The 11,116-nt window shown below is 39.8% G+C and overlaps 1 protein-coding gene across 1 annotated transcript in view; it reads right to left on the bottom strand.

Annotated features, from left to right (window-relative positions):
• Positions 1-2,499: 2,499 nt before the first annotated feature.
• The window catches only part of LOC107296656 (membrane-associated guanylate kinase, WW and PDZ domain-containing protein 1), a gene marked incomplete at its 3' end in the record, with an annotated part of 18,625 nt that continues 10,008 nt past the window's right edge, over positions 2,500-11,116 (bottom strand). The window contains exons 4-5 of the mRNA XM_015826002.1: positions 5,791-6,001; positions 2,500-2,582 (exon numbers count right to left, since the gene is read on the bottom strand). Of these exons, the coding sequence (XP_015681488.1) occupies positions 2,500-2,582; positions 5,791-6,001 (294 nt within the window). The remainder of the gene's footprint in view (positions 2,583-5,790; positions 6,002-11,116) is intronic.

Consider the following 11,116-nt stretch of genomic DNA (forward strand, 5'->3'; position numbering starts at 1 on the left):
AAGCCATGTCACGTAACCAGTGTTGTTTCTTGAGTTTAAAAATAAGCATGCTAAAACTGGTTTTAAAAGACAGCAAGGACATTCCAAGAATTAAATCAAAATGGAAGCTGGCATTTGTTTTTCTAAATCCACTCACTTTTCAAGTGATTGACATGCTTTTAGTGTGACTGCCTGCCAGAAAATTTTTGTCACCCCTGCAGCCTTAGTCCCAAAGCAAGATATATTTGAAAAACATGCTATGGAAGTACCTTCAAAGCAGGAGTTTATTATTTCTGAAATATATATAAAACTTTGGTTTATTCATATGTGAATTCAATTTATGTTTAAAGAGGGATGTGGCATTTAGCTTTTTAACATCATCAGTGATGTTAACCTCTCTTTAATTTATTGCTGGAATTTCTGTCTGCCCACATCTACCATTCCTAATTCTATAGTCTAAGAAAATCTTTTGAGTCATAGAATCCATAATGGTGTTACATTAACAAATATTTCTGCAACCTTTTTATATGTAGAACTAGCTTATATTTGCATGTTCAAAAGAGAACTTTGAAAATGCTTTGTTTTAAATGAATTAGGCTTAGCCTTTTTGAAATGTTTTCAAATAACATATATTCTGCTTGCAAAAATATATTATGCTTTTATACATATGCTTTTTTCCCTCCTATTTTCAATGCATACCTAACAAATTAAGGTAGTTTGGTTTCTTAAACAGCACACTAGTTTCCCTCTTTCAGTATTTCAGAAACAGTCAGAATTAAATCTTTGCCAATATAACATTGCAGAAATATATAGAATATATATTGCAAAATATATTACTAAAGAAAAGAAGAACGAGATACAGATTTGCCTTCCATAAAGTTAAGGAAGCGTCTTTGGCTCCAAATAATATGATAATAAAACACATGATTTCATAACTCTAATGTCTAGTCTTGTTTTACCTACTATAATTATGATTCCAGTAATAAAAAAAAATCTAAGAGGACCAATGATGCCATAACTAAAATACTACCTAGCTTGGAAATCTAGTTTTATCCTTTAATCCTATAATAATTTTATTAATCTTCTTCCTTATTTTCTTGCCAAGGCCCTGTAACCATAATTAGACATTCCAGCTAATGAGATGTCGATGGCCATTAAATGCACAGTTATTTCGGTACAAGGCCTTATTCATCAAACACCCTCTCTAGAGGCTCATCGGATGCCTGCGCTGTGCTCTTTTAAAGATGATAATCTTGTTTTCCTTAATATTTTTACTAATGTTAAAATGTGCACTACTTATTTCACTATTGTTTTCTTTTCGTTTATGATCTTATGGACGGTAATTGAGCCTGGAATTATAGTCATACGTGGTTGCGGTCATTAAGAGGGTCACTACATGACCGGACCAGATTTTTCAGCATTTTTGTGGTGGTTGTTAAGCAAATGCCATGAATCAAATCCATTTTTCCCAATGGGTGCTTTTTGCCAGAAACTGGAAGTAAACGTCTAAAATGGGGAAAAAAAACCAACCCCATCATATGACTGCGGGAGGCTGCAAACGGTCGTAAAGGCAAGTCAGTTGCCAAGCACCCCAAATACGATGATGTGACTGTGGAGGAGGGGGGTGGCATTATAATCTCAAAATTATAGCCTTCGGGAGGAGGTTATCTGTCTTAACTTTGAATGTAAGTCGAACTGACTTTTTTTTATTACTACTTTTGCTGCTAGTGATGGTTTTCTCTTTACTGCTTTCAAAATTGTTTTAGTTTGCATTTTTCCAGGGTGGGTGTTTGCGGGGTGTATGGTTTCATAATTCCTACATAATTCCCCCTCTACTTCCATGCCATGAAAAAAGAATTGTTTCCCATCCAACCCAAAACCTATATGTGCAGCTGCTATGGATGTATGTTTGTTTCATTTCCTTTGTCTCGACCCACATCTGAGTTTCACTGAACTGGCAGAAGATTTCTTTGGATAAAGATCAAGGGCAGAGAAACAATGAGATATATGGAGTTCCTCCCAGCCTCTTCTAAGTCTTGGGAGTACTATAAGTTCATACTGCTGAAACTGTGCGTGTAGTAAACAAAACAAAATTAAAACAGCAGCGAGGAGAACACTAAAAATCCCAACTATGCTCCTTCTCTTCCATCATTATGTCACCAATGGTCCTTCTGAAACTCTTGAAGGCCTACCAGCCATTTTTTTAAAAAAAGGGGTTTTCACTAGCTACAAGACCGTTGCCCACTCAAATTTGTACATTGCGGTTGTGTTAAGACTACAGGCCATGCTGGGATATTCTGGGGAGTCTCTTGTGCCCAAGACGTCTTGAGGGCAGCCAATTGTTGAAGTTGACCACAGACCAACGTGCGATTCTTAGATCGCTTGTCATTAATGCACTATGACTTGTTAACAACTAAAGTTTGATTGTAGCCAGAGAATCAAGCCTGAATGGTAAACTACTGACTTTCAAAACAAGAAAAGTGGACTTCCCAAATGTTATTTAAACCCTGATTGTCTTACCATCATCTTCACATTCTTCTAGAGGCTTTTGCTGTTTGTTCAGGCACCTTGGGTCTAGCCAAGACGTTGTTTTAGTATTATGACTACAAATAAAAAATAGAAAAATAAGTTTCATAAAAAAAACATCAGTCAAAAAAAAAATAACACGTCCACATAATTTTTATTTTCAGCATATGGAGAGAAGCAACCTAGAACTAAGGAGAAATTTCCTGACAGAACAATTAATCAGTGGAAGGGCTTGCCTCCAGAAGTTATGGGTGCTCCATCACTGGAAGTTTTTATGAAGAGATTGAACAACCATTGTCTGAAATGCTTGAACTGGGGGTTGGACTAGAAAACCTCTAAAGTCCCCTCCAACTTGTTATTCTGTTATTCCATTTCTTTGGGCTGCATGATTGGATTGTGAGCCATATACAATGCTGTTCTTTATTCCCCATTCCAGTCACTGTTGTAGTTTCCTATGACTTTTAAAGAATATGTCACTTTAATTCTTGGTGTGTCTACAACCCAGCTGAGCCTTACGATTATTCACGGTTCTTCATTCAAAGAGACACAATGCATTTGCTGTACCCACAGATAAATAGGAAAACATAGAAAACTTGCTATTCTATATTGTTGAAACAGAATACCATGGTTCCTTCCACAAATCTCGAAAGAATGATCTGATCATCAAAGTGCTCTTGATCTAACCCCTCCTGCGAAATTATGTGAAGGAGAATATACATGTTCCTTTGAAGACTTACTATTAAATAAGAGTTCTGCTTTCAAAGGAGAGTATTCACATCCCGGCTATCCATTACTAGCGATGTGAAAGCTGGAGTGGAAGGTCACCATTTCACACATACTACATTACCCACCCTTGCAATGCAAGAAGAATCCATCCATTCAATTCTTTTGTGCATTTCTGGGCAATTAATCACCAGTTGGTAAACTAAGCCATAGAAGTCCAGCAAGCAAAGCAAATTAACAATAATGGAAAACACTGGGTTTGCCAAAGTACAAAACAGTTTATACCTCAAAATCATAAAGGGATGTCGTGAAATATTAGAATATCCTTCCAAACTGAGGCCGAGGGATATATTTATGGAGGCAGAACAATGCAAAATCCTGGGCTAAGTATCGCATAAATGAAAATTAGGTTGTTTTTTTTTTGCTTTTCATCCTATAATTTGTTTACTATAGAAAATAAAGATGACTAATTGTGAAAACTGTAAGGCAGTTACTGCTGAATGTTTTTAATAACTTACCACACTGTAAGAATTTAGCTTCTAATTTATTCTGTCGACAGCCAGAGTGTTATGCAATGAAATGTTTAGCATCATCATTACATGAAGAATTGTCACTACACGAACAACTCTATGTGCGTTTGTTTGAAATAAACTCTACTGGATTCGGTACAATGTATTTATGAATTAATATGCTATCATTAATTGCTGAATAAAAGATCCGAAGGCTGCCAACATTATGCCTATTCCCTGGAATTGCTAAACTGAGAAACACATGATCTGGATAAATCACTCAGCCATGAGGCGCAGCCTACTTGGAGATTGCACTTCCAAATGCCCAAGAAGGATCATTATCATACAAGGAAGAAACAATCTTGTCCTAGTCACAATCACAAACTTAGTTTATCTTGCCTATAAGAGAAAGAACATTATTCCATTTGCTAAAGTTGAAAAATACCACACTAAGGTACTTACTCAAGGGAGCAAAGGCTACTAGACTAATTACAATGCATATATCAATAGAAGATCTGTCAGCATGGAAGATCAGCCCATCTAAATGCCTGTGTAAACCCCATCACTTCATTCAGGACATTGTCAAATTGTTCCTTTTTTACTTTCTTTACTTATATAATCTTCTCCAAAAAGAAGAGCGACTAAGATGATTAAAGGCCTGGAAACTAAAACATATGAAGAACAGTTGCAGGAATTGGGCATGGCCAATCTAGAGAAAAGAAGGACTAGGGGTGACATGATACCAGTATTCCAGTATCTCAGGGGCTGCCACAAAGAAGAGGGGATCAACTTATTTTCCAAAGCACCCGAAGGCAAGACAAGAAACAATGGATGGAAACTAATCAAGAAGAAAAGCAACCTGGAATTAAAGAGAAACTCCTAACAGTGAGAACAATTAATCAGTGGAACAGCTTGCTTTCAGAAATTGTGAGTACTTCATCACTGGAGGTTTTTAAGAAGAGACTGGACAGCCACCTGTCTGAAATGGTGTAGGGTCTCCTGCTTGGGCAGAGGGTTGGACTAGAACAGGGCTTTTCAACCAGTGGTATGGGTACCACCTGTGGTACATTGGCACCTGGCAGGTGGTACGTGACCATCCCAGAAAAGTGGTAGTGGGGGAGGGGAATGAGCTGAACCGGTGGCAGCACCACACAAGCCTGAGCGAGAGATGGCTGGAGCTGCAAGGGCTGTCAGGGCTCAGCAGAAGCGCCAGGATCAGTGCTTCTTCGGGACTGTCAGGGCTCAGTGGAAGCATCAGGATCAGCGCCAGGCTTCAGCTGGAGCTCGGCGCTGATCCTGGCGCTTCTGCTGGGCCCAGAAGAAGCACCGATCAGCTAGAATGTTGCAGCATCTCCAGGGTCTTGTGATTTACATTCAGATGCTTGGCATATGATTCATATTTATGACGGTCACAGTGTCCCAGGGTCATGTGAAGTGACCAAAACCTGCTGCAACCACCCAGCAGACGGGGGGAATAAAAACCAAACACCCCCACCCCACCCCCACTGCCAATCCTCAACAGAAATGCTCACAACAATGAAAACCTCGGACAGGAGGAAGAGTGCCGCCGGGTGGGTAGGCAGGTGTCTTGCTCAGCTGTGGCTTGGGGAGCACTTTTTTCAGTGCCATTGTAACTTCAAACAGTCACTAAGCGAACTGTTGTAAGTCGAGGACTACCTGTACTTCATCACTTTTTTCCTTTTTTTTTTTTTGGTCATCAAGTTTTTGGCACCTTGCTAGGCGACTGGTGGTACTCGGATATTGCCATATCCTAAAAGTGGTACAATGGGTGAAAAGATTGAAAAGCCCTGGACTAGAAGACCTCCAAGGTCCCTTCCGGCACAATTCTGCTTATTATAACTTCAGAACTTGGGAGGGGGACCACTTGCAAGACTAAGATTTTACAAAGTTAAGCCAGGCAAAAGTAAATAGTTTATGTCTTCAGAAATGCAATGAACATTCAACCTTTCTGCAGAATTCCCCTCTCCATGTTCAGAAAACCCAGACGCTTATGGACCTACAGATTAAAAAAAGAAAATAAAATACACTTTACTCTATAAAGTAGACTTCTCCATTCTCTGTATAAGCCATCTCCCAGTTTTCAGGCAGAGGACCCAAGGCTTCCTCTGCACAAGGAGGTAGGTATTGAGGGAGCTTCTCAGATGGTTCCGTGATGGGAACAATGGTGATGCTACTATTCAGAGACGGGAGAGCTGCATCTCTCGTACTGTGTATATTGTGGTCGTCTTGTTCACCAGAGTCTGCTGTAGAAGAACATCACACACAATTATAAAAAAAATAAAAGAGATTATTACTTGGAATATTTGTAAAGCCATATTTTTTTTTGTTTCTATCCCTACTTGGTTTAGATTTAGACTCTCCACTCACTAATTCAGAGGGGTCTGATATTGTCATGTAGTGATACAGATTTTTAGGCCCTTTCAAGGGTCCATCACACTGGACTAAATGAGGGACAGATTAGTTTTTTGTGCTTTTTCTAGAAACAAATTATCACCAATGATCTGGCGTAACAAACAAACAGGTAAGAAGGACGTACATTATTTATGGAAACTAACAGAGATACGTTTTAAAAAAAATCTTTCAAAATTGAAAAATGAGTCTTAAAATAACAAATACAATTTCAATGTAAAAATCCATACTGAGACACTTCCCCCCCCCCAAAAAAAATCCTAAGCTTTAAATATATGTTCATGGATTCTGACTTAGCAGCCAGTAAACAAGATACTGATACATACTTCTAAATGGCTGAAAAAGTAAAAAGAACAATTACTATAAACGAGAAAACATAAAACTGTAGCCTGGAAAAGATATAGAAAATACAATAGAACTAAAATAATCAAGATTATAAGATTTGTCTGGCATGATCTATTTTTGACAAACCCATGTTGGCATTACTAAAAGCCAACATAGGTTTGTCAAAAATAGATCATACCAGACAAATCTTATTGCATTCTTTGACCAAGTGACAAAATTAGTGGATCAGAGGAATGCTGTGGATATAATTTACTTGGACTTCAGTAAGGCATTTGATAAAGTAGATCACAACCTACTACTTGACAAAATAGAAAAATGTGGGGTAGACAGCATCACCACCAGATGGATCCGTAGCTGGCTGACCGGCCGTACTCAGCGTGTGGTCCTCAATGGAACCACATCTACATGGAGGGAAGTGTGTAGTGGGGTGCCCCAGAGCTCTGTTCTGGGCCCAGTGCTCTTCAACATCTTCATCAACGATTTGGACGAGGGGATAGATGGGGAACTCATCAAATTTGCAGACGACACCAAGCTGGCAGGAATAGCTAACACTCCAGAAGACAGGTTTAAGATACAGAAGGATCTGGATAGACTTGAACACTGGGCACTATCTAACAAAATGAAATTCAATGGTGAAAAAAGTAAGGTTCTACATTTAGGCAAGAAAAACCAAATGCATAGGTATAGTATAGGGGGTACCTTGCTCAATAGTAGTAACTGTGAGAGGGACTTTGGAGTCCTAGTGGACAATGACCTAAATATGAACCAGCAGTGTGCTGCAGCTGCCAAAAAGGCCAACACAGTGCTAGTCTGCATTAACAGAGGGATAGAATCAAGATCACGTGAAGTGTTAATACCACTTTACAATGCCTTGGTAAGGCCACACTTGGAATACTGCATCCAGTTTTGGTCACCGCGATGATAGCAGTCTTCCAATATCTCAGGGGCTGCCACAAAGAAGAGGGAATCAAGCTATTTTCCAAAGCACCTGAAGGCAGGACAAGAAGCAATGGGTGGAAACTAATCAAGGAGAGAAACAACCTAGAACTAAGGAGGAACTTCCTGACAGTTAGAACAATTAACCAGTGGAACAACCTGCCTCCAGAAGCGGTGAATGCTCCAACACTGGAGGTTTTTAAGAAGAGACTGGACAGCCATTTGTCCGAAATGGTATAGGGTTTCCTGCCTGAGCAGGGGGTTGGACTAGATGACCTCCAAGGTCCCCTCCAACTTTACTATTATTATTATTATTATTAAGAGTTGAAGTAACTCTCCTAAGTATAATATTTCTGATTGGATTTCTGAAACTTAGAAAAAAAACACAGAGAAAGTAAAGTATATTAAAATTAAGTACAGATAATTCTTGACTCAGGACCACAGTTGAGCCCAAAATTTCTGTTGCTAAGCAAGGCAAAGTGAGTTTTGACCCATTTTACCACCTTTTTTGCTACAGTGGTTAAATGAATCATTGCAGTTGTTAAGTGAATCATGCAGTCATTAAGTGAATTTGGCTTCCCCCACTGCTTGTCAAAAGCCAGCTGGGAAGGTTACAAATGGCAATCACATGACCACAGCACACGCCAGTTGCCAAATGCCCAAATTCTGGTCACATGACCATCGGGATGCGGCAATGTTGGTGAGTATGAAGACTTTTCAGCGTTGTTTTAACTTCAAATGGTCACTAAACAAATGGTTATGAGTCGAGGACTACCGTACTTATATGACACGGAGAAGTCATAATACTAAAAATCAGGGTTATCCCCAAATGCTGAGAAATGGGATATTCAAGATGGATACAACTGAATAATAATAATAACAATAACAATAATAATAATAAAGTTGGAAGGGACCTCTGTACTCTTTCTAGAGTCTCAATATCTTTTTTACATCGTGGTGACCAAAACTGGATGCAGTATTCCAAGTGTGGCCTTACCAAGGCATTGTAAAGTGGTATTAACACTTCATGTGATCTTGATTCTATCCCTCTGTTAATGCAGCCTAGCACTGGGTTGGCTTTTTTGGCAGCTGCAGCACACTGCTGGCTCATATTTAAATGATTGTCCACTAGGACTCCGAGATCCCTCTCACAATTACTACTATTGAGCAAGGTACCACCTATACTGTACCTTTACATTTGTTTTTTCTTGCCTAAATGTATAACCTTACTTTTTTCACCATTGAATTTCATTTTGTTAGATAGCGCCCAGTGAATCAAATCAGACTGTGGAATTCAACTCTGCAAGATATTACTGGCTACACTGTGGATAGTTACCATCATGAACCAAATGCTTAATGTCATATTTATCAATGATATGTGTATTTTCGTTATCATTAGCACAATCTAGAGAAACTTTTTCAAAACTATCAGAAAAATCAGATCATCAGACTCTATCCTCTGACTTGCTGGCTCGCACAAAGCAGCTGTTCCTTAAAAGCATGACCCAGTTCACTGGTTATGGAAAAGCAGGGATATGCAGCGGTTTGGAATTCTGCTGCCTCCAGCTATTGCAATGTCCACTATCCAGATTTTTTTTTTTTACTTTCTTATCAACAATTGTTAAGCCTGAGGTGTTATGTAGCAGATGCCGCCTGTCTGTTTGAATTTCTAAAGTCCCAGAGCCCTTTAGTTTCTTCATTTGCTATTACAGGTAATCCTTGACATATGACCATAATGGAACCTGACTATCATGGTCATAGGTCCTAATGGTTGTAAAACCAGTTACCCACCTGACCAACCAAACATATGACCTTTTTTGTGGCCATTGTTAAGTGAATACCATGGTCATTAAGAGAAAAAAGGTTTGCTATGGGCTGAGTTGAAGTAAAAGCCACTTTTTAGCTACATTGTTATGAAATTCAGTCACGTGTTCATGGGTTACCACAAATGGCTGCACCTGCAGGCAGGCTACATGTGAAGGACATGTGACTGTGGGGGAGGACAGCTAAATTGAGGGAACTTTGGAACCAAGTTGTAAGTACTTCGAGGAGGTCCGTGGTATCTTTGAACAATTGCTAAGTGACCAATCACAAGCCGAGGACTTTGTGTACTCTATTTTGTGGTCCCGATGGTTCTTGCTTACAAGCAAATGGTATCTCCTGCAGATATTCCAATGCACCATTGTTGCTATTTTGGCATTCTGTTGTTTATTGTCCATCTGTGTGATCTTGCAGTAAGTAGCCAGGTGGTCCGTAGTTTCTTCAGCTTCTTTGAAGAGACGGCATTTGCTATATGTTGCTGTCTTCTCAATTCTGGCTTTGTATGCATTTGTTCTTAAGGCTTGGTCTTTGAAGCCAGAATCAGCCCCTCTGTCTCTTTCTTCAGTTTTCCTACTTTTGTCAGGTTTTGTTTTTAATCTGCTTTGCCTGCTAGTTGTTTTATGAACTGGCCATGTAACACTTTGCCTTGCCGAGTCTCTCTTCTATTCTTCATTTGGTCTCTTATTATTTGGCCAGTTTATTTATTATGATTATGATTATTGGTGTTGTTGTTGTTCGTTCAGTCAGCCAGATGTTTAGACTGGATTTGGCATTTTTATCCATCTACTGAGTTTTTCCCAAAAAGCTGTCCTCTTTGAAATAGGATATAGACATTCCAATTATGCTCCATCAGGTGATTTTTTTTAAAAAAAAAATTGTAGTTAGCAGCAACTGTCTTTTTCAATCTGTCAGTGTTGTTGTCTTATATATCTTATCACACATTACAGCTAATACATTACTCTGATGCATATCTAACTGCAGTAATGCAATTTCTCTGATTCCCGAGCAATGCTGGCTGGGGGATTCTGGGAGTTGAAATGTACATGTCTTAAAGCCACCAAGGTTGACAAACACTAATCTGATGTATATAATAATAATAATAATAATAATAATAATGATGATGATGATGATGATGATGATGATGATGATGATGATGATGATGAGGGAAGTGCTGGCCCTGCGCGACTCCCCCATCGCGCAGGCATGGCCCAATACCATTCCAAGGGCCGGCCTCGATGAAGGGGTCTGGAACCCTGAGAGGTGGCACTCAGCGACAGCACTGAGGGACCTAAGAAGGAAAAAACTACGGGTCTTCTTAGAGGGGTGCTTTATTAAATTTTTAGGGGGTTCGGGGTTGGCCCGAGAGGAACTTGGGGAGTCCTCTCTGAGGCCAAGGCCAGTCCTGTCTGGGGGGCGCGGGGTGGTAAGGGAGGAGACTGGGGAGCTGGCAGAGGGTGGTGTGATAGGTACGATCAGTGGGATTGATTTTGATTTTTTGATTTTGATTTTATTAAATTTATACCCCGCCCTTCTCCCGGAGGACTCAGGGCGGCTTACAGCCAGTTTAAAACAATGATACAATACAATACAAAATTTAAAAATGATTAAAAATAAATATTCAAATTTGGCCGCTTCTACTAAAAATTTAATTAAAACCAATTTAAAATACCCCTAGGCCAGTCCTGCCCGCTGAAATAACCAGGTCTTGAGGGCGCGGCGGAAGGAGGGGAGATCCGGAATCACCCGGATCTCTGGGGGCAGCTCGTTCCAGAGGGTGGGTGCTCCGACAGAGAAGGCTCTCCCCCTGGGGGTCGCCAGCCGACACTGTCTGGTTGACGGCACCCTGA

This window comes from Protobothrops mucrosquamatus, unplaced genomic scaffold (assembly GCF_001527695.2).
Source record: "Protobothrops mucrosquamatus isolate PMUCROS unplaced genomic scaffold, P.Mucros_1.0 scaffold2927, whole genome shotgun sequence".
In the NCBI taxonomy this organism is placed as follows: domain Eukaryota; kingdom Metazoa; phylum Chordata; class Lepidosauria; order Squamata; family Viperidae; genus Protobothrops; species Protobothrops mucrosquamatus.